A 24,921-nucleotide genomic window follows, 5' to 3' on the forward strand; every position below is an offset into this window, starting at 1 on the left:
ATGATTCAATAAAAAATATTATTACTATTTTTCTTTTTTGTTAATTTAACGCTAAAATTTATTTCAAAAAATTAAAAGCGAAGTCAAATGGAAACAATCTATCCAAAATTTCCAAAAACTGGAATGTTTTATTCACTCATCCCTATATTTTCCCAGCATCAGTCACAACGTTCGCTTTTTAAATGATACATTCCATATCTGTTATTAAAGAAATAATTTTAGTGAAGCCAAACTAGGGTAGAAAAATTGGAAAGAATTACAACTAGGTTGATTACTACACGAAACTCCGGGACATGAGTTCTGGATCCAAATATCGCGGTACTTTCACCCAGCACCCTGCATGTACCTGTATAATCCATTTCATCGAGCTTAAATGCTACGCCAAGACGTGGCAAGTGGACTACTGAGACCTCCGTAGAGTACTGAAGGGGAGCGGAAGTCTCCATCCAGTACTCTGCATCCAAAGTAACTGCTAACGGCCAACACTTTCAAACCCAAGTTTTTTATGAGTACGTAGTCCGCATGTAGGATGTTAGGCAGCATTTCGGAATCCAGCGCCCTATCCGCTAATCTTACCACGCCGTGATCTTTATGTCAAGGCCGCCATTTTTTCCTCAATTGTAAAAATTATCTTTCGATAGTAAATAAGAATAAACTAACGCGTTAGATCTTTATGATTAATTCTCAAGATAAACTGCCTTCAACTGGCCTAATTGGCGTAGAAACCTCAACAATTTATTTTAAGACCTTTGTGCTGAAAAGTAAAGTAAGAAATAACAACGTCAAAATGCACAAATTGCAGAATTACTGCTGACACGTGTTTCGGCGTTACAAGGAACGCCTTTTTCAATGCTGGAGGAAATGAGCTTATGGATGAATCGGATGTCTTTTCATCTATAAGCTCATTTCCTTTTGCATTGAAAAAGGTGTTCCTTGTAACGCCGAAACAAGTGTCTGCAGTAATCTGCAATTTGTGCTTTTTGACGTTGTTATTTCTTATTTCACCTGAAAAAGTATTTTGCCGAGGACCGGTGAAGAGGAGTAACTGTAAATTTTTCATTATTTTTTTTTATTGTACGTTCGCTTAATTGTACAAACTTTCTTATTTGGTTTCTGTTGAAAACGAGCTGATGTGTGCATCACATGACTTCCTTTTACTCCAATTTAATGTCATTTCCCCATCATTGGCATTTTTAGTGTGATTCAATAGTTTACTCCCTAAATATCACCAACAGTGGCCAAATTGAAACCAGATTTTAAAAAAAAACGCCAAATTTGGTCGCCAAGTTGGTGAACAAACTTGGCGACCAAAATACTGGCGATAAATCGCCAAGTGTCCGCCAAATTATAACAGCACTTGAGTTTACATCGAAATTAACAATGACTTCCCCCCTAAAAGGGGCAAAAGACCCCATTAGAAACATCCGAATGCAACCAAAAAGAGAGGTGCACAACTAGACCCCACTAGGAGTCTACGTACCAATTTTCAACTTTCTAGGACATACCGTTCTTGAGTTATGCGACATACATACACACATACGCATATCCGCACATACGGACGTCACGAGAAAAGTCGTTGTAATTAACTCGGGGAATGTCAAAATCGATATTTCGAGTGTCTATACGTTCTTAGGCACTAATCCACGTGTAGTCGGGTCGGAAAAAAAAAAAAAAAACTCAACATTAATTCGGGGGGTGAGCAAAATGGAAATTAAGGCCGAATTTTGAGTGAAAATTTTTTCGCGAGTACAATACTTCCTTTTTTTGTAAAAGGAAGTAAAAAGGGTGAAAAAAAAGTCTCACTCCAATATTTCCCTATTGTTAGTAGTGAATCCAAAACGCTTTTCTTCAAATATCTCGAAAACGCAATTCTGTGGATACTGCCGTTTACCTACCCACGGCGGTATTGCTCATGTAGTTCAATGTTGATCATATGTGAGTTAAATTTGTTTAAATTAGTACAAAAATATTTATTTCCTTTCAGCGTTGATTTTAAAACTACTAATAAAATTTGAAAAAACTTCACACATATTCGGCCTCTCAATAACTTGGCAGCTATTTTCGCAATTACTTTCACGGTTTTATTTTCTAACTTATTAGTATTTTATTCCATTGAGTAGATCTGAAAGGCTATAAATTTAGACAAACCATTTCTTCTGTTTTTCGAAAAATTACAGTCACCAGATCTTCTAAGCGACAAACTCAGAATTTTGTGATTTGTCAATATTACTTAGTTTTGCCGTGTCCATTTCTACACACAAAGCGAATTTTTGTGAACTCAAAGCATGTGTCGATAAGCTCGTGGTTCAAGAACACTGTTTGTTCAAAATCTTGGTAAATTGTAATTAAAAAAAATATGTAATTACACCTTTATATAATAGCGCGTATTGCTACTGTGCAGCAAAAGAAAATAAAAAGACTTCTGATACAGCATCGTTTATCATTACAGCAAGAAGTGAATAACTATGGAGGCGGTAGGCTCTCAGAAACATATTAGTAAACATTAATGTTATAATAAGAATGCTCAATCTCATTTTTAATCTTAATTATGTCTGTGAATGTAACTTAAATAACTATAAATAATATGGGAAAGTTCCAAGGGCACCCATATAGGGGGCAAGGGGGGGCTCAAGCCCCTCCCCCTTGAAATTAGAACTTTCTTGCTTTTGGTATTTTTTTCTTTGCAAAAATGTAAAAAAAATTATTCTCCAGACATTAATAAATAAGTTATTAAAAATGAAATATTTTAATGACTAATCTGTCTTGAACTCGGTTTCCATGGAGAAAATACCCTCCTAAGCCATGGGGAAAATATCTGACCCCCCCCCCCTCTTACAATTTTGCATATTGGGCGCCCTTGGAAAGTTCTTAACTGAAGATCTACGATGCGACTCGTTTGCATCTTGCGATGCTTCCAAGATTTTGTTTTCTTTTAAGTCTACAACGTGAAAATGTGGCTCATCACTAGCGCAGTCAGAAATAGGGTCTGGTGGGGTAAAGTGGTCATAAAATCGTAGGTTTTCAACTTACGTGGATAATAAATACAATAAATTCTTTAAATACTTCAATTTTTTTTGTTATTATTTTACATTGCATTATTAAAGAACACGTACATTGAATTTCAGGAAAAAAAATATTGATTTAAGTAGTTTTATAACATTTTCATTTCCCTTTGTATTTATGACCACTTTACCCCATGGGGTGGGGGAAAGTGGTCATAGCATGGGGTAAAGTGGTCATAGTTAAAAACAGCTACAAAACTGTTACAAATAACCCTATTATTTGTATATTTTGGTTGTTTTTATAGTTACAAGTACATGTACGAGTATATGCGGGTATGCACGAGTATATACGTGTCGTTTAAACAAGAGTAAACATGTTCATATATGAATAAATACATGTATACATGAGATATATGCATGCATATGCCTACTGAAGTATATTCGCGTATACACGAGCGTATAAGCATGTATACGTGATTGCCTACAGGAGTGTATACGTGTCTACACGAGTATATACGAGTCACGTGTATATGCGAGTATATACGCGCAAAACGAACATCATTTGCGTGTTTGCACATGTATCTCGAGTATATATGTGCATACCTGAGTTTCTGAGTATATATGTGTATAGTCGACGCATATACGCATATATAAGTGTACATAGATACACTACTGGCCATTAAAATTGCTACACCAAGAAGAAATTGCCAGAATGAAGCTAAATTTTACATACGTGATAATAAAATTGACATTAGAAAGTGATTACAAAATTAAAGCAAATTGATCATTTATGGTTGGAAAAATCTCGAATAAATGGAGGTTTAAGTACCCTGTAAAGCCACCTCTAGCTGTGAATGTACGATGTACTTGAAGCGAAACAATCGGGCATTGAGACATAACAGTCTCCTACGATATCCTGCGTCATCTCGTACCACAGTTGCTGTAAACGTGCCACTAATTCGATCAAACTCATACGTGTTAGCACTCACGACGGGGCTCCCAGGAAATATTTTTTAACATTACAATGCTCGGTCAAACACAGCAAGGGTGTAAAGGGATTTCCTCTTCCGCATTATCACTTTCTCTGGTCTGCGTGATGCTCTGGTCTGCGATTTGTGACTTGTCACAAATTGAGCATATCTGGGATCACTTGAGACGGTAAATTGGACAGCCTGTTTATTTGATCAAATTAGTGGCGCGTTTACAGCAACTGTGGTACGAGAAGACGTAAGACATCGTACGAAACTGCTGTACCTCAATGCTCGACCGTATCGGTTCTTAAATTCCAACTAGAGGTGGCGCAACAGGGTACTTAAACCTCCATTCATGTGAGATTTTTCCAGTAATAAATGATCATTTTGCTTTCATTTTGTAATCGTTTTCTAGTGTCAATGTTGCCATCACGTGTGCAAAATTTTGTTTCATTCAGATTATTCCTTCTTGGTGTAGCAATTTTAACGGCCAGTAGTGTACTTACAGATGGGGGACAAAATAATATGAACACCTGTGAAATAAGGAAAAATCTTTATTAATAGGGATTTGGACCACCCTTTGATCGAAGAACAGATTGAATGTGACGGGGGATAGATGCATAAAGGTCATGGACAACATTTAAAGGAATATTAAGCCATTCCTCCTGCAGAATGGTCTCTAATTCCGAAAGTCCGGATGGAGGTGGAAATCGGGAACAAAGTTTGGACTCTAAATATCCCCATAAATGTTCAATAATATTTAAGTCCGGAGACTGAGGGGGCCAGGCGAGATGTTCAACTTCACTGTCATGCTCTTCGAACCATTCTTGGACACATCTGGCAGTGTGTATGGGGGCGTTGTCGTCTTGAAAGAGCGGTCGCTCTCCAGGGAACACAGTCTGGACAAACGGATGGACATGATCCTCTAGAATGCTCAGATAGTGATTAGATTTGACACGCCCATGCAGAATAACAAGTGGCCCAAGACCACGCCAAGATATCGCACTCCATACCATAATTGAGTCACCCCCATGCTTCACAGTCGGCAAGAGGCATTCAGGATTAAAGGCTTCTGAGGGCGTTCGCCAGACATAAACGCGCCCGGTAGTCTGAAATAGGGTAAATAATGATTCATCTGACCATATTACCTGTTGCCACATCTGTGGGGACCAAACTTTGTGGTCTCTGCACCATTGGCGTCGCTTGAAAGCATTAGTTGCTGTCGCCAAGGGTTTTTGAATTGCCACTCTGCCATAAATGTTCGCAGCATGAAGTTCCCTTTTGACAGTTTTTGTTGAAACGGGGTCCTGGAGATGGCTGTTCATTTCAGATGTTATTTCGGATAAGGATTGCTTGCGCTCTCGGGCTACTATGCGCTTCAAAGCTCTTCTATCCCTATCAGCAAGCTTTGACTTTCGGCCACTGTGGTGCTTTGAAGACGTCGTCTTACCTTCTTTCGTGTATGCTGTCATAACCTCTGACACCGTACCTCTTGCACACCCCAAAAGCTTTGCTGTTTCCGTAACCGAAGCTCCACTTAAACGCGTCCCAACAATCATTCCTCTTTGGAACTCTGTAAGGTCTGACATCTCAACTTATTACAGAAATTTAGAACCAAGCACGCAACATTTGTGACTACTGTTGAGACACTGATAGGTTCCTCCTCACGCTCACCAGGTGGCAGACTTCTGTTGCAGGTGGCGTGGCTGTACTATAGGTGTGAAATACGGCATACTTTTTCATAGGTGTTCATATTATTTTGTCCCCCATCTGTACATACATATACGGGTATACACGAGTTAATTCGTGGATATATCCAGTGCGTGTTTGGTACGTGCCTACTCACGCATATATATATATATATATATATATATATATATATATATATATATATATATATATATATGGAAGCAAGAGTATATACGTATGCTTACGTGTAAACACGATTATATACTTGTTAGACGTATATACGTACATTTACGTGTAAACATCAGTACATGTATCCACGTATATCTACGAGTATATCCGCTAATATACATGTATGCTTACATAGTGAATCCAAGATCTTGGGCAAAATCTAAGTGATGTGAAAGGGGAGGATAAGAAGCAAAGAATCGTAAGGAACTTATGGTCGTTGACGCGCTACATGCACACAAAGCCAGAAATCGATGGAATGAAAACAGGTCACAAATTAGTTACACAAAGATGATTTTACCCGACATTTTAGTTCTTAAGAAATATTTAGACAGTTGTTAAAAAGTAAGGCCTGTAGCAGCTCTAATACACGCATTGCAACAAAGGCGACTGATGAAAGTTTTTCAAGAGTCTCGTAATTGCAACAGAGTGATCACGACGCATGTATTACAGATGCCGGCCGCAAGTTTCATCAATGACTTAAAACTTTCATAAGTCGTTGTGTAAAATTGTCTTTTTTTTGTAATAAATTTGTGACCGGTTTTGCATTCATTAGTTTCTGGCTTTGCGTGCATGTAGCGCGTCAGCGTTTAGTTTGTGGCCATATGTTTCTTAAGATTCTTACTTCTTATCCTCCTCTCTAACACCTTTTAAAAATTTGCCCAAGAGTTTAAACTCACCCTGCATGCATGTATATCATATGCTAGTATGTAAGTGTCAGCTCGAGCATGTACGTGTATATACGTCGTGTCTACCTGAGTATATAAGTGTTCGTATATGTACGAGTATAAGCGGGTATATACGTGTATAGTCGAATGTATATCTGTATAGATAAAAAATACTAGGAGATACCCAAATACGTGTTTATTGGTGCATTTATGTGAATACGTATATATACGTGCCTACAGGAGTATATGTGTATGCATGTGCATATACTCATATATTTAACCTTGTTTACTGTAAAAACAATACATATTAAGTGAAATTAATATTTAATTGATACCTGCCTTATACTTAAAGATTAAGTGATTTTAAAAGAACAATATTCGTTAAACCTAATATTATGACCACTTTACCCCATCTTACTAAAATTGTTCTAAAAAATTATTCAAAAGAGATTCAGCTAACTGCTAATGAGTATGAGTTCTTGAGACATGTAGGAAGCTTCCTGTGCAGTCAATCTGTTCATAATTCAAACAAACAAAATTTCCCAAGGAAGTTAAAAAAGGTGTTTATATTTTTAAAAAATTCATAATCACTCAAAATATTTTTTTTTACCAAATAAAATTTTGCCAGTTGTAAAATTTTGTATTCAAAATGTAGTTTCTAACTGCACTACTCTAAAATAAAATTTTCACATTCATTCGAACATTTATTTTTAAGGTATAACCATTTATTTGAATTATGACCACTTTACCCCATTGACCACTTTCCCCCACCAGACCCTACCTTATGGAGGGGCTTTATTAATCAAAAATACCTTCTGGGGGTTTTCTGTTTATGATGAAAAATACCTTCTGGAGAGGGGTTTTTTGATAAAAAATACCTTCTGAAGGTTTTTTTTTTTTGATCAAAACAGCCCTTTCATATGCATAAACTACTGTATTAGAATTTACATTTATGTTAAAACCAATGGCTCTGGGGGGTGTTTTCACCCTTCCCCCTTCGCTGCGCTACTGTGGCTCATGAAAATGAAGTCGAAACTTAGTGTTACTCCGAAAAATAAGTCGGGGAAAAAATCAGAAAAAAAAAGTTTGTTTTTGATGATTTGAAAAAAATTTTAGAGAAGAATACCTCTAATGAGTGATGACAATTGGTCATGCTTTTGAAATATTTACCACTCTAGTTCCTAATTAACGGTTAATATAATGGTCCTTTCCCCCCCCCCAGATAAAAATGACTATAAAAAGTGCCATGAAACTGTCGAAAAATGAAAAAAAGGGGGGTGGGAGCATTATCTCTAAAAAAGTAGTGGCGATGAGGGAAACGGTGGTCATATTCGGGTTCAAAGAGTCATTTTACACAAGAACAAGCAAGGAAACAAGCAAGTGTCGGAACATTTTCTTGTTCTTTGCCGCGCAGTGTTATTCTTTTTTTACGCTTTGCCTTTAAACAAAGGATGAGTTCAATTCTAAAATACCTGAGTTGAATGTATATTGAATAGGTGCTTGTATTCCTTCGTCTGGATCTTCAGCTTTAATCGCAGCTGGAGATATCGCCAGTGACGTGCCCTGAAAAGTAGAAAGAGTAAATTATGAAATAAATGAAAAAACATAGAAAATTGACTATGTTTCTTATTTCCAATATGATCAACTCATAGGCGTTGGTGCACCAAAAAAGGGGGGGGGGGTCAAAAGAAGTGTGGGATTAGGAGACGTGGCCGCTAAAGTTGTTTTTTTGTTTTGCAAAAATTGGGCTGTATTACGAGCTTTTAGTTAAATTAAATTTTTGAAATGTGGAATATGGATTCAAAAACCAGGACTGAAGGCCGCCATAGACTTTCCCCTTCCATTTCAAAGTTCAATTCTTATGAAATAAGATGAGAAAAACTCATTTATATAGAGTTTTTAGTTTTATTTTCGTAAAATCAATGAATTTAGCCTTAAAAATTCATTGTTCAATCGATCATTAATTTTTAACTCTAAAAAGTGAGGTAGCAAGACCCCTTTACTTTTGGAAGTGAGAAGACAGTTGCCTCTTCGCCCCCCCCCCCGTACAGGCCGCTTGTGGCATCAACTTGTAAACTTAGATGTTAAAATGCTTTCTTAACGAAAGCATGTAAAAGACAAGACATATTCAACGCAAAATATTCATCATTAATAAACACTAAAAATATGGAAAGACTAAAACATGTAAAATAGTTATGATGTTGAAAATTTTGTTCACTAAATTAGAGAACTTTTCTCAGTGTTAAACTGTCGTTAACACTGAAAAATGTACAAGAGGATTAAAAACGCTTATTCAAACACACACACCAAATCATTTTACACGTACGCTATCAATTAAGTTACAGATTATGTAATTTTTTTTTTTTTTTCATGTTTAATATTTATCTTTTAAAATTAAATTAAGTTATTATTGTTATTAAATGAAACATGCTTAACAAAGTTGCAATGAAAACACAATTTATATTTTACTGGTTAAGTTATATAGTATAAAACATACTTTCCTGCTAAATATTTATTATTTTTGATTAAATTAAAGTGATGGCAAGAAAAAAAATCTTTACATTTGGTTCACAATTAAAAACTTTACTTTTAACTTCTTGTCATGATTTTATTGGCATGCTTCCGGTGATTTGGCAGAATACCGAATATTCGGCCATTTTTTATTTACTTATTTAATTTTTGCCGCCTCCTTACTCATGTTATTAAATGAAACATTTTTCACTGAATAATGCATTTCAGAATGTTTTGAAACTGTATTTGCGAAAAATAAAGAAATAAATATTGTACTAAGTTCTAAAATGTTACCCAACTCAAAATTAAATGATAGACCCCCTACTCCCCCCCCCTCATGAGTAAAAGAAATTTACAGAAAAACAAAACAAAATTTAAAAAAAGTCTAGGATTTCAATCACTGCTAATAGTAAGTCTATCATAGAAAAGAAAAAAAAGATAACTCTTTGCGAAGTGGAACGTGATTCAAAATAAATTGAGGTGAAATATTGAGTTAACATTGAATGTCCCAATAACACGCTTAGTTCATATAAATTTCATCGTATATATTTATAAGCTGAAACTCTGTAGTTAATTTTGAAAATCATTAGTTTCGAATTTAAGTTGGCATTTTCAACCTCATACAGTCAAGGTTCTGGATTTGGAGGTAGAGCAACTCCGGTTTCTGGAATTTTAAAGACTCCGAACCCGATTCCTTTACCCCGAAACCAGTTCCATTCCAATTTCGCAGAGGCGGCTCAAAAATCATGTTTTTCGGCTCGGTTGCACTGACTTATTATTATTATAATTTTTTTCTGCTCAGAGTAACTTGAAATTGTATCTTTATTTGATTTTATTTGAGAGATGTCAAAACGGATTCCAATTTCTGATAATCTGAAGATTATTTTTTTCATGATTTTTATGACATTAAATAAATTCACAATCTTAATCAGATATTGTCTTCAAACTAATTTAACATTTTGACATAAAAAAGTGCCAGTTGGGAGTTTTAATCATTTATTTTATTTACTTATTTATTTATTTTTTGGTGGTGGGGGGGGGGGGGGAGGGCAGTTGGTCATGCTTGAAAAAAATGTTAGACTTCTCAAACTCTCAACACTTTTTTTTTTCCAATTGTGTATATACAAATTCAACTTTGAAAACAACTACCGGGAAAACAGAATAGGGTCTTTTAATAACTTTTTATATAATTAAAACTGTTTTCGCAATTAGAACTGAAGGCATAAAAAATTTGATTTCTCACTCGGTCAGAGCAACATACAGACCGGAAAAACAATGGAAGTTAAATAAATCAGTGCCTAAGTATCAAATTAATCATCCATAAAGTAATCTTATAAAATATTTTAAAAATTTTATTAATCTACTAATAGAAATTGAAGTCAGAGATGAAACATTTTTGAATAAGGAACTACAGGTGAGGGAAACATAAATATAAAAATAAAGGTTTAAAAAAAAATCTTACAGTTGAATTAATTTTTTTATAAACAATCAAGAATTGATCATATTTTTTGGAAATTTTCAACATGAACTCTAATAATTTGAAAACAAAAACTGATAACGTAAGCGAACAATAAGTATTAAACATCATGTTTGTTCACGATGTTCTTGAATTGTAGATAATAATTTCAAGCAAATAATAATTATAAAATTATTTCAAAAAAGATTTAGCAAAAGATTTGCTTTAGAAAAATTAATCCGCGTTTCTTTCAGCATTGCTATTAGAACGTACAATATTTTATAAAAAAAAATGTTATTTTGTTGCGAAAACCATTAATATAAGTTTTTGCACTCCGATCTTGTGAGCATGGAGACCGTCGTATTAGTTTCATAAACCCTTAATAGATGTCGCCACTAAAGCAAAACCACTCTCGTGAGTGAGAACGGGCTGTTGCGTGTCTTCGGCAGTTTTTCTTGAAGAACAGGAATGAGGTAAAACACTCGTCAGGGTAAAATGGAAGAGAATGCTAAAAAGTAAAGAATTTTCCATTTATTGTCGAAATGTCTTCAACCATCAATTAATACTTAGTGGTTTCTATTTGTTCTAATGAAAATAAATTCTACTGTCAATTCTTGCTGCGCCACCAAATGAAATTAAATTACCTTTCCAAATGGGGGGGGGGGGGGTGAATAGAGGGAAGAAATTGATCCCTGATTCTTCAACTGACGGGCTAGGTCTCAAGTTCTTCATACAGAGCTAGTCAGGCTATTGTATAGCCTTTACTCCCACTTACTCAATCAGGGATTTTCATATAGACAGGGAGAAATATATTTCTGTTTGTAATTTCTTTTCTTTTTCTTTTATTTCATATGCGAAATGCATATTTGTAAAATAAAATATATTTCCCTGATGAAATAAAATAAATTGAATTGAACTGAAATGAAATTCGTGCATTTACTTATGAAGCAGTTAAATATTTTTTACAAAATGCCATTAATGCACTAGAGCAGCGATTCCCAACCTGGGGGTAAGATCCAATAATATTAGAAAACTACTGCATTATTAGTATTTTCTTAATTTTCATTCCACTTCAAGGATTTCTCCAACTTCAAGGCGCTTGAGGCACCCATAGAAGTTGTCCCAATGAAGTGAAAATTTGTACACTCTGTTTTTTTTTTTTTTTTTTCACAATTGAAACAAGATTAGAAGGAGGGAGGGAGAAACAAAATTCTACTTTTCAAATATTACCATATGGTTATGGGCCGAATAATAGTATAATAGGCACACATGTATATTAATGTGTGTTCTCATTCAGATGGTTCAAGTTGTTTGAGGCTCTTTGTATACGGATACGCAAAAAAAGTGAACTTGCGTGTAAAATCTTCTTGCAGTTGCAGTTATTACACATAATTAGTTACGGAGCTTAATTATCCATAAAATAGCAAAAAATACTGATTTGTTTTTTATTTCCTATAACAGCATATTTTTGTAGCTTTACTGCTAGAGATATGTTGATTTGCTAATTTATATCAATTTTGATTGTATTAACTGCCATGAAACGACTAAAATAGTTTTTTCTCATGTCAAACAAAAGAGACTGTTCGTCTTAATTTAGCTCAACAGTAGTCAGTCGGTGGTACGCGTACCACTTGTGGTATGTAGTAATCTGTAAGGGGTACGCGATTGTACTAGCAAAAGGTATACATGGTTACATTTGCAAAACGAGGATTTGATTGTGATAAAAGTTTGAGTAGTATCGCGTGATACTACATGGAAACAAAAAATTCTTTGTTTCTATTAAAACAAACTTAATGTTGAGTGAGGATGATTTAAGGCTGTATTTTTGGCAAAGGTGGAGCTTAAATTTCGCGAACATTCTAAATAAAAACATGTTTAGCGCGATCATTAATTACCTTAAGTGGTTTTTTTAAATTTTATGTCAGATTAGTACTAATACCCCTATTAAAATTTATATTATCTTACTAAACTTTAAGCGTGTAGCAATTAAAGTTAAAGTGATATAACACATTTTAATCAAGCTGAAATGTTTTTTTTTTTGGGGGGGGGGGGCAGGGAATACGCCTATTTATTGATACACAAAAAATTGAAAAGATATTGAATAGCCCAGATTCAGCTCAACAATTAAGTCAGAATTTGAACTGTATTGCAGTTGAAATTCTGAGTTGGTTGTGCCTCTAAATAAAAACGATTAGTGCCGTTTAATTTATTCAAGAAGGTCAAATATGATGAAAATAATGTAATCGATATAGTCTGGCTCTGTTAAGTTGACTTCCGATTCGCTGAGGCATAAACAATTAAATTTGTTTGAATAGGGTCGAGAAAACCCGGTTTGGGTATTATTGGTGTTGCACCTAACTCAAAATCTCTCCTCTTTCAACCTATTCTTATATGAGTCAGTCCAAGGTCAAGCATCAAGTTACTAAAGCCCCACAATACATTCTTTGTACATGTACAGAGTAAAGTATTCATTTGGAGAACAGCACAAAACTTTAGAAAAAAGGGAAATGCATTATTAAATAGTTTAGGAGCTGGTATACACAGCCCCCTCCCCCCCATTACTTGTGAATTTCTTGCGCTGCTACCGTATAAGCAAAAAACCAATATGCAAGAATTTTCTAATAGTTTAGTTTTTTCAACATTTGACAATCTGAAACCAAAGCGAGTCGCTGCTAAGCAACTGAAGGTAATTTTATCCGAGTTCATAGGAAAAAAAAAAAACAGAATTTAAGCATAAAAAAAACAAGGGGTACAATAGGACAAAAGAGCATCATATATTATTTAGATAAGCATGGTTTTAAATTCAAAAATTGAACTGTTTCTTTCTTCCTTGTTTTTTTTTTTTTTTTAATCGTCCCCACTTATCACTTCTAGGCACAAGTTTTTTATAACTGCCAGGAGTTGAAAATACAGTGAAATATGACATTTTAAATTCATTTAAAAGTAGTTAAAAACCAAGCGCCTGGCCTTTACACAGTCAGACTCTTATAAATGATTTCAGAATAAACGTTGAACAAATAATCCACATGAGTTCGTACGAACCAGGGTTGCGGAGTCGGAGTTGTGTAGTCTGAGTCAGACTGATTTTGGGGTAAAGGAGTCAGTTGGAGGCTTTAACAGTCCTAGAGTAGGAGTTGTTTTGTTGAGTCGGAGTGATTTTGAAATAAAAGAGTCGGTGTCGTAGGTTTTTAAAATTCCTAGAGTCGGAGTCTGTCTGCAGCACAGCACAGTCGGATTCAGAGTGATTCTGTAGGAAAGGAGTCTGAGTTGGTCATTTGCGCTCCGACTCCGTAGCCCTCATTTGAACTGCTATTCTCTATAAGCAATCCCTCTATTCCTGCTGTTTATTTACTTTTTTATTCTGAGAAGAACTACAGATAAAAAAAAAAAAACAGATGCAAAAATCTGCCTTAAAAACAAAGGAAACACTTGAGCAGACAAAAGGACGGAGCGTCTTTTCATAAAGTGTAATTAAAGGTTTAAGACTGCGGCAGAGCGTTCCGCTAGTTGGAGGCTGAAATAAAATACAAGAAATATCCAAGTAAAAAGTTACGACAGGTGAAAACGGAAGTCGTAGTCAGGTAGCATGAATCAGCATCCGGCTGCGGTCAATAGGGGGTATAGAAATGAAGGGATGAAGATGAACCGTGCATGAAATAGAAGCATTTCAAAGAAGCATGGAAAAATGTCGAAAGAGAAACTCAGTGGCACCTGTTGCTCAACAAGAGATGAAATATGGAATGTGTAGAAATATTACTGCTAATCAAAAAACACTCCTAAATTTGTACCACTTATATGTCTTATCTGCGTAAAATATTTTTTGAAACGAAACTGCTGCAATTTTTATTGGGCAACTAAAATTACACCAACTGCTTATTAAACTCTTATTTTACGTCTAAATGTAGCATAAAATCGATTATCGACACAGCAGGAATAACGGATTTTCTACAACAATCGGGGTAGAAATGCATGACCGCGGAAATAGCGGGATCAGCGAATATTTCTACATTTATGCAGCTCAAGATGTTTTTTAAGCATCAAAAAATGCTTTGTAATCCTCTCATTTTATGAATTTCGTTACTTCATGTCAGTATACAAACATAACTTTGGTTCGATTTAGGGTCAGTTGCAGTAAAAGGAAACATGTAGTAAATGGAAACAAGCTCTATTACTACATTTGTAGTAATTTTTGAAACAAAACTACTGAAGAGTGAAGACTACGTAACATGTAAAAGAGTCTGAGATTTCCGAGTCCTTCTAAACAATTGTGTAAGCGTCATCATTGATTAAGGACGACACTGTGAAAAAAGTTGTTTTTTAAAATTTAGTGGTCTTTCATTTTCCTCTCCGGCAGGGCTACAAATGCGAAGTAGCTGGATTCAACTCGTTTTAATGGAAAGTTTATTAAAAGCATTTATTTATGAATTTTAATTTCAATCTCATGATTAAACAAATGGGGTGTTTCCATTATCCCCAGGGGGTAAAAGGGAACGTGATTTTATTTTCTAATAAACAGTCATAAAGTCAAAATGTTCATACCAGGAAAGTAGTGTAGGACAACACGCATAAAAATTTATCAGTCTATTCTTCCGATAGAAAAGGAAGGATCTGAAGTGAAGACATTGAAATACTATTTCCCTTTGCCCCAATTGACCATAACTTATTTAAAAGCAAAATGTCATTTATTTTCTAATTGAAGAAGTAAATGACTAACTTTTAGTTGTTTTTTTAAAATTTAGTGGTCTTTGATTTTTTTCTCCAACAGGTCTACAAATACGAATTAGCTAGATTTAACTCGTTTTACTCGTTATGGAAAGGTTATTAAAAGTATTTATTTATGAGTTTTAATTTCAATTTCATATGAGAAAACAAATGGGGTGTTTCCAGTAACTCCAAGGGGTAGAAGGAAACGTGATTTCATTCACTAACAAACATTCATAAAGTCGAAATTTTCATAACATGTTACTCTCAGAAAGTGCAGTCTAGGACAGCACGCATAAAAATTATCAATCTGTTCTTCCGAAGGGTCTAAAGTAAAAACATTGAAATTCTATTTCCCTTTGCTTGAATTGACCCCAACTTATTTATCAGAAAAATATCATTTATTTGGAAACCGAAAAAGGAAATAACCAACTTTTAGCTTAGATGAAAAATGTGATTGAAATTTTCAAGAGCTTACAAGGGAGCCGTTTTCAATGCATTAGATGTGAGCTTATGGATGAAAAGATACTTGACAAAAGCAGCTAAGCTGAACAATCGACAGTTTAAGTAGCAGAAATACAGGGTAAAGCAAATAAACAATGAGAAAATAATAAAACATAAAAGACCTAACAGGAATGCAAACTATGTTCGGAAGCTTTCCTTCAGGAACAAAACGTAAGCACGAAAGGATTAGGTTGGCGGAAAGACAAAGTCGATGAGGCAAAACAAAAAGAAACCATTTCAATAACTCAACCAGAAAAAGAATTGAAAACAGATTCTAATTGTTTTTAGAAATGGTAAAGCTGAAATATTTTCTTAAATAAGGCTTATTTAGAGTGGTTTTTAAAATTCTCAGCGTTTACATATTAGATGGGAGGGGGGGGGGAAGAAAGAGAAATAACTTTTAAAGTATAATCCTCGTGAAAATGTGTCGTAGTTTAAAATTTAAAATACAAAAGAGGTGGGGGGGGGGTATTGAATGCTATTTTGTCAGGTACCTTTATCTTACAATGATGAATGAGTGCAAAAAAAAAAAAAAAAAATGCGTTACAAGTGCGGCGTGGTTTTAACGTTAAAATGCAATGGAGCACCAAGAAAAATATTGGGGGCGGCTCAAGTACTGTTGCATTATCGTAGTCGTGACCCTACTTATTTTTTTATTGCCGATCTATCTAAAATAACCAATTAAATACCGCTTCAATGACACATTGAAAAATCCTTCTTGATGCTGTATAAGTATTAGGAACGCAATTTTGACTTTTCATCGCTCCCTAAAACCAATTTCGATTTTTCATTTTACGTTGCGGCCACCGTCCTTTCTCTACAATTTAAGAGTGTTTCTCATCGATAGAGTACAAACAATATAGTTTTTTTTTTTTGCATTATAATGCGGTATTTTATACATTTTTATGCAAAATAAAGTCATGAGCTGAGAGCAAATGCATCACTATGGTATTGCTCTCCCCGATGACAATAGCGGCACATGTCTCAAAAACAGTATTGGAGAAAATCAATGTTTTACAGGATACTACTTTTAACTGATTTGTTCTCAAACACAGCGATATACACTTAATATTTTTAACTTTATTGCTTGGTTTTTGTTTGGTTGTAAAATACTTTAAAGTTAAAAAAAATGAGACAAACAAATAATAAACACTGGGTAGTATAAATTACAAAAAAAGTTAAGTGAGAAAACATTGTCCTTAAAAATGTAGAAAATTATCTATTTTGACTTCTGTAAGGAACACAGAACATAGAACTTTCGATGACTATTACATAATTTGGATTGCCAAGCAATCGTTTTCACATTACGACGAAAAAAGAAGCTCTTCTTAGGAATCAATATTCCCAATCAATTTCCTTCCTCTACATCCCACTAAATCTTTCCTCGGGTTCAATGGCAGCTGAGTTTTTTAAATTAATTGGTCAATTTAAGGAAGAGCAATACCTTCTTCTTGAATTACTCACTCTCGATCTTATAATTTCTTTATAATGAATCTGGAAGCGTAGGAGTCAGCAAATCCCGAAGTACCTATTGTATTATGACACGTGAGTGATCACAAAAAGCGGCATTTCATGCGTTATAATCCATTCTTCTATTATACCATGGCCGCCTTTTCTTTAATAAAAAGACTACTGAAGGTGTGCCTATCTTGTTACGGTTACTTGCACATTGAATAGCCCCTTGTCCTTCCGTACAAAATGCTTGTTCTAATAATTGTGACCAGCATTTTAGCAGACATGATTCGAGCATTTCGCGTGGTGTATCAGATATCAGAGTACGATAACCTTACAAAATATGACTGAAATTGGAAGTAGAGCATTATGGCATGAAGGTTCGAGAGGTCATTTATGTTTATCGCTCCACAGAATTCCTTCTTTAAGTCGTGGTAGGTATTCAATGTAGTTTGTGTGGCAAATGAATTCGAAAGATATAGTACTTTTAGGCATTGTAACAAACAATGTATCTGGGCAAATTCCAAGTTAATATTACTCTTCTTCGATTGGATCTAAAATCTTGCTGGGCTGCTCGTAGCCCTAAAGCCCCAGAAAGAAAAATAAGTAGCTACACGTCTGCCATCTCGGGGGCTAAACGCTGCTTTCTTCTAAGGCTGCTATGATGAAGTAGCGTGTTTTGCTTCTGAATTGTGGAATCTTATTAACTCTATGTTAATCCCCAATCAAGAAACACCACAATCACGAAGCAAAATGCGCTACTTCACCATAGCAGACATAGAAGAAAGTATGTTTAGCTTCAAGAGGGCGGATGTGTCGCTACTTATTTTGCGATTCAGGGCTTTACGCAACCATTGCCACTTTACAGTATCAAGCTATGTCCGTTTTATTTTACTATAGTCGCTTGAAATTTTAAAAATGAATATGTCAACTGAGGCAGTTAATTATTTTTTTATTTTTATTTTGCTATGGATCAAATGTTAGCCTAATGCTACGGAGCCCCGAGAACGAGGAAGTCTTCTCAAAATGAGATTTAAAAAACCCTATCAAAAAGTAACCCCCCCCCCCTAATTCCCAAATTTCGTACAGTCTGAACCATGCGCTCCCCCCCCCCCCCTCCTCTCTCTCGTATGCACTCTCGAAAAATAGTCATAGCCTTTATCTCTACCAACCTTCATTTGGCTGGAGACAGTTAAATTAGCCTACAGTTGTAAATAATATGCTTTAAGGCAGCAGTACTTAAGTTTCGGAATTTGAACTATGTAACGGTTATATTCTATTTTCCAAACAAGAAATTCACTATGAACTTAATGAACTTACGGGTCTTGGCATTTCAGGGAGAACAGCCTTGTATCTCTCTGATAAGAATCTCGGATTTTGGTCATCGGCATCTTGAACCCATACAGTCAATGTAGTGATTGATACTCGAGGAGGTTCTCCTTGATCCTAAAAGAAATTAATTTTTCCCGACAAATTATAAAAAAATTGCTTTCTGTCGGAAAAATGGGTTGTTTTTTTCTAAAAATATTTATAAATATAAGTTTATGACAAATATAATAATACTTCTGAAAGTTCTGCCATTTTAAAAATATCAAAAAGTGGAACATCTTAGGTTTTAGAGGAATTTCAAGTTTAGAGAATTTAAGGAAATACAGTTCGCAAAGGATTCTTGTCTATAAAACACTGTTGACATGTAATGATTTTGAAGAAGAACATATGCACTGAATCGCACTTACTTTCAAGAATCGCACTCATGTTTTGAGAGATTAAAAGACATAAAAATATAGACGCAACAAAACTATGACAAAATTTATAGATTTATAAACTATACTTATAACTTATTTACTTATAAACTTTAAACTACTTATAAACTGTGAAAAAAAAAATCAATCGTTGTAGCAGAATAACTTCAAGAAGCACAAGGGAGCCATTCACGGAAAAGCGAACATTTGCCCCGCATATGACAGCTAATATATTTTATTAAAACTGACAATTCATAAAGAAAATGATCAAAATTTTATTGTTTAGGAAATTATAAACGTATGTGTGATTCCTTAAGCAAAAAAGTTTTACCATTGTCCTTTTAAATCTTTATTTTTACTGAAATGTATTAACTCCACGTGTGAGCAGTTTTTGCATGGAAGGGCCCTATAATGTTTATGTAGCTTCAAAATGTCACTTACTTGAGCTCTAATTGATACTGTGAAGTTTGGCAACGTCTCGTAGTCCAAAGCAGCAGCTAATATTACATGACCTTCCAAACGGCTTTCAAAAGCTAGTAGATGCTACACAAGGAAAAAAAAAGTCTTAGATTCCAGACTGCGACAACACATTACACTGAGGAAATATAATTAAAAAGTAATCACATATGTACTGGAATCCATTTATTACAAAATCAGCTACAACGACAATTTAGTTTAAGCACTGGAAATAAGTTTAAATGGCTAATTTAATGTTGCAGCAGAAATTTTTTCATAAGAACAAAAACTGATACAAAGCACCCATTAAATTCCTCACCACCTCTCTTCCGAGCTTTAAACCTATTAAATGTTTTCTTTCTTTCAACTTCATTATATTTTTATGAACTGTCATTTCTAGTCTTTGAATTTTTTAGGACACATTTGTGTGTTAATCCTACAAATTAAGCTACTAATTTTAAGAGCTAACTTTTTTTTTCTCTTTAAAAGCAAAGGAAAAAAAACTTACAACTCTAAGAGTTATTCAACTTCTATTCGCTTTTTCTTAATGAAATTTGCAAAATTTCGCTCAATGAAAGGAGGGAATCTTGAACAGAATTAAGACTACAAGGATTCGTTGTTCTTAAAAAGTAAAAGTGATTTTAATATACAAGGAAGCTAAAATTTACATAACATGTGAAAGTAAAGAGTAAGTTAATGCTTTCATCTATTATCTTATTTAAAATGAGCTCCAGATTGAAAAAAAAAAAAAAATACGCATGGAGCATCGCAGATAATCACGTATTGATGAATAAAAGAGGTCAAAAATATCTATTATTCATGAGCAGGGTCGATAAATTCAAAGTTGTCTCATTCATACACATGCTGATGCTCTCCGCTCAATGGATAACTATTTAAATAAACAGCTATATGATCAACTTCATTTTAATTTTTCTATTTTAATATCATAATATTTAACACAGCACATAGGTCAATTTCATAAGTAACAGAAGGACAGTTCGTATGTTGTGAAGTTAAACAGCGCCTGAATAAAGCACCAGTAATGATGTCCTTAAAAGGACATTAGTCAGTCACAATAAAAAATTTTATACACAAAATCATCAAAAGTATACCTTAAATTGTAAGAAAATAAATTTTAACTTTCTCTAAGCTCCGGTAATGAGCATACTAAATTTGATATGTCTCAGTAATAGGCTCTCCTAAAGTTGACCACTTAAATATACAAACTTTTGACAAATAATGGCAACAATTTTTAAATGTATTAAATAATCAAGAAATAAATTTATCAAAAGCGTAATAGAGCAGTTTCACTTATTGAACCACTAGGTTTTATTTGTCATAAGTAACAAGTCTAACGGTAATGGGCCACAAGGGAATTCGTAACGGGCCGGGTGGTATCATTACTGGTTCTGATAAAAAATCAAAATTATAACATGTAGAAAGTCAAATCAAAGCATAAATTATGCAGCAAATTATACAACCTCAATTTACTAGGAATTCTTCATGTTATGCAAAATTGGAATAGTCAAGAAAACACAAAATCATTAAGTTAATGGATAAGTTTTACGACTTTTCAATACTAATTATGGTGAAAAAGAAACTTAAAAAACATTAAAATATCATTACATGATGTAAGTTCAATGTTATAAGTGAAAGACAAAACTTTCACACTCATCCATTCATAAATTAATTACATAAATGGCAGTAGTAATGTATCAATGATAGGCAGTAGTAATGTATCTGGGGGAAAAAAAAGGAATATTACATTGTCTATTTTATGTGAACTACTCGTAAAAATGTAAAAATACCGAAATTGTTTCCTTCTAAAGAAAACAATTTAAAAAAAAATAATCAAAAATTTTTAAAATGTTCACCTTTATGAAGAAATTAAAAAAAAAAAAAAAAAAAAAACAGTTGACAAAAACGAGTTATTATTGCACAGATTTTACTATTACGTTGCATATATGCGTTTTATGGGTGAAAAAGCCTCTTTATCAATGCATGACGAAATAAGTTTCGAGATTTAACACGAAGCTCTATAATTTCTACATCTTTAGCACAATGGTTTGTAAAACATTAAGCGTCAAAGTAGTTGTACAACATAAACTGATTAAAAGAGCATGAAAATTAAATAAATAATAAAACATGCCTCGCCCCGTTTTTTCTGAAGCTGATCATAACTTTTGTTTCACACGGACAAAGCATAAACCAACGAGTCTACATTTGCATACGAAAAAAAAGTTAAGATTCTACCAGTCTGAAACTTATTTAAAATTAAACTTCTATAGTAATTTTACTACATTGTAGAAACAGTAGATCTAAATTATGAAGAGCAGTTCCCAAACCTCACTATTTTCAATACACGGAGCATTTAACCCGGTAGTACTCCTCTTCGAAACCTTCTGTATAAACGCCTATAGTATTTTAACTAAAGGGATTTGAAAAAAAAAATTGTTGAGTAGTTTAAAAAAAAAAGTGTGAACGAGTGTTCTAACTAATTTGCTTTGATTCAATGGCGATATTGCTTAACAATTTTTTTAATAAAAACACTTAATTTATCCAATCTGCAGCCAACGTCTTTAAAATAGTATCGTGTAATAATCTGAAAAGGTATTTATTGAAAACACAAATCATAACACATTACAGTAGTGATATTCTTGTGTTATGTGAAGCGAGAAATATGAAATTCATCCGTAGCCTCCTACAAAGAAGCATTGATACCTTTGCCATGAGTGATCCCTGTTGTCCCATTATTTAGTTGTTTGTCCGTTATTGAATTTTATTAAATCTGATTTTCGCGGGGAAGGGGTTAAAAAGCATTAATTCAGGAAAATCATCACGAGCTGAAATGTTAAAGGAGAGAATACCGTATATAAAAATGCATTGCCTTTGTCGACAAAGAGGAAAAAAGACGTATTAACTGAAGGCATCATAAATTTGGCAAGAAACATCGCTGAAAACCTTCGTAACGCTATTAATCTTTTTTTTTTTTTTTTTCTACGTTAAAAAGTATTCACATTATTCAGTCAGCTTTATGAAAAGCAAAATTGCAAATTTTGTATTTTATCTGTATTTTTCCATTGTCATGAATTTGCCTGTTCGGAGGACTATCTGGACTGGGAAAACTTTGAGGCCATGGGGCACAAGATCTGCCGTCTCCATTGCCGTTTGACGAAGCAATCAGTTTTTTTTTAACATAAAACCAACTGATGAATTCACTTTACTTACCACTCCTGGACCGTCATTTTAGGGAGGGGACAATGGCTCTCTTGGCTTCGAGAAAATAATATATTTATTTGTATGTGAGCGACATCTTTTTATGCATAACTTGCATTCATTTTATAACCTTTGCCTCGCCCCCTGGTATTTTTTTTTTTAAAGTGACGAGCATATACAAGTTCAAAAAAAAAAAAAAAAAAAAAGACAAACAAATCATTACAAAACTTCCCTCTAGATGGCACTGCTAATTAAAGCGTGACTATGTAAGTCGGATTCCTAAGATCAAACACTCGCAATTTATAGGTCAAGCATTTTGTTTCGCATTCATTGAGGGGAAAAAAATCTTGAATCACAGTTTCCATACATTTAACCTACCTGATGTGGGAAATACTCTTAGAGAGAAACCATTAAAGACAGGGTGAGAACCTTTCACGCAGTTTGAATCCTCGCGCAGCTGGGGTCCCTAATGTTTTATTGTTCTCTTGTTAAACTATAGAAGCGGCAAATGTAGAAAACGACATTTTATTTATTTCTTTCTAATTATCTGTGAAACATTCATAGTTAATATTTTATGTTGCATCGGTTCTTTTTTCTGTCAGATTTGATGGATTGAAGCTATTTATAATTTTCCAGATTTATACTTCTAAGCGTATTTCCATACAAAATGCATTCATCTGTTTCATATATGCTTGAGTTAATCAGAAGTGAACGAATAAAAACGAACTCACTTGTCTTAAACTTATGTATGCTGGTGTTTCAAATACATAATAACAATCAAGTAAATTTTGGAAGAGAATATCCCTTTGTTACAAAATATCTCGGCTGAAAGTACTTTTTATTTTACGAATCTATAACATTAATTATATTTACACACTTATGTTATGTATTAATTATACCATTTATTTAAATTTGATAAATATAATGCATTCAATATTTTTTCCTCTCCTTCCTTTTCTAACATTTCAAAATTCACGTAAAATATTGCTATACAATCATGTTCCTTAATATAAAGCAACATTATATATATATATATATATGTGTGTGTGTGTGTGTGTGTGTGTGTGTATTAGGGTGGTCCTCATTTATATGGGAAAAATATTTTTTCGGAATTCAACAAGTGACGCCCCCTAGTTTTGTGACACTATAATAAAAAGTAACGTGTGTAAAATTTAAACTCGATCGGTCAATAATAACGTGCCCCTAGGACGTTGAACTTTAACACTTGAAAATTTTCTCACAAATCCTCGAGTTTTTATTTCAGATCCCGTACATCATTTCTCCTAGGTTTGAAAAATATTTTTACAGTGAGGTAGCACAAAAATTAATCTTTTTAATTACTTCATATCATCTAAAGATTTTACATATTGAATAAGGCTGAATAGTGATTTAAAAAACTTTACCTTAATCGTACGCTTTTCTCAATATATCTCAATCGTGGGCATTTTTTCCCGATAGTCTTGGACTGTCTGTAAAATAAATCGGATTTGTGACTCCTATTTGGCAAATTGACTGTGAAATTCTTCGATCAATTTTGCTCCTTTTTCAGTTGTATCATTCACAGCTTTCAGCATTTTAACCATATCTCTTCCCTTTAAATAGCTTCCTTTATTATTTTGCCATGAATCAGGATCAAATAGGAAGACATCTTTTGGAGTTTGTAACTAATCAAATAGTTTTATTGACTTGTAATTGAATCTATGAAGAGGAAGATTTTTACAATAAAAGTATTCGAAATCATCTACTGTTATCTGAAATTTTTATACAGTCACCAGACACGTCTTGCATTTTTTGGAGTACTCTTTTCCTATCTTCAATGTTAATTCTTTCATCCAATACGGACAAAGCTTTCATCTCCTAAATACCATAACTGATTTACGAATTTTCCAATCACTGCTTCTGCTGCATCATTTTGAACGCTGATAATTTTTTAGGCACATTATATTATTTAAAGGAGCCTAGATTGGGTGGCTGCGAAAAACCATATCTTCATACAGCATTTAACTGTAAAACAGCATTTACGGACTTTTTCTCCATGTAAGGTCAATTTAAATTGTTTCCTAAATACATAAATTTTCAAACAATAAATTCCTTTTGCCATCCATCTGGTTCAGGGATAAGCTCCATTTTGCCGAAAACATATCCCTGTAGGAAGGACTTCACCAGGAAATATTATTACAATTTATGAGAATTCTCTAACCTTTCTCACTTCCGCTTTTTACGAACAATAATATGTCATCAACTTCGTCTTTTAAAATTTAAGTGGTATGTGTACTTGATTGAAATGTTATAAGGTCTAAATGATGGAGATCTTTCCACAAAATTTTG

The 24,921-nt window shown here is 33.9% G+C and overlaps 1 protein-coding gene across 2 annotated transcripts in view; it reads right to left on the minus strand.

Annotated features, from left to right (window-relative positions):
• The window catches only part of LOC129219361 (cadherin EGF LAG seven-pass G-type receptor 3-like), a 238,112-nt gene that overhangs the window by 21,500 nt on the left and 191,691 nt on the right, over nt 1-24,921 (minus strand). For both annotated transcript variants that reach the window (XM_054853735.1, XM_054853736.1), the window contains exons 7-9: nt 19,363-19,464; nt 18,500-18,625; nt 8,028-8,118 (exon numbers count right to left, since the gene is read on the minus strand). In XM_054853735.1, coding sequence (XP_054709710.1) covers nt 8,028-8,118; nt 18,500-18,625; nt 19,363-19,464 — 319 coding nt within the window. The remainder of the gene's footprint in view (nt 1-8,027; nt 8,119-18,499; nt 18,626-19,362; nt 19,465-24,921) is intronic.

The sequence above is a fragment of the Uloborus diversus genome, chromosome 3 (assembly GCF_026930045.1).
Source record: "Uloborus diversus isolate 005 chromosome 3, Udiv.v.3.1, whole genome shotgun sequence".
In the NCBI taxonomy this organism is placed as follows: domain Eukaryota; kingdom Metazoa; phylum Arthropoda; class Arachnida; order Araneae; family Uloboridae; genus Uloborus; species Uloborus diversus.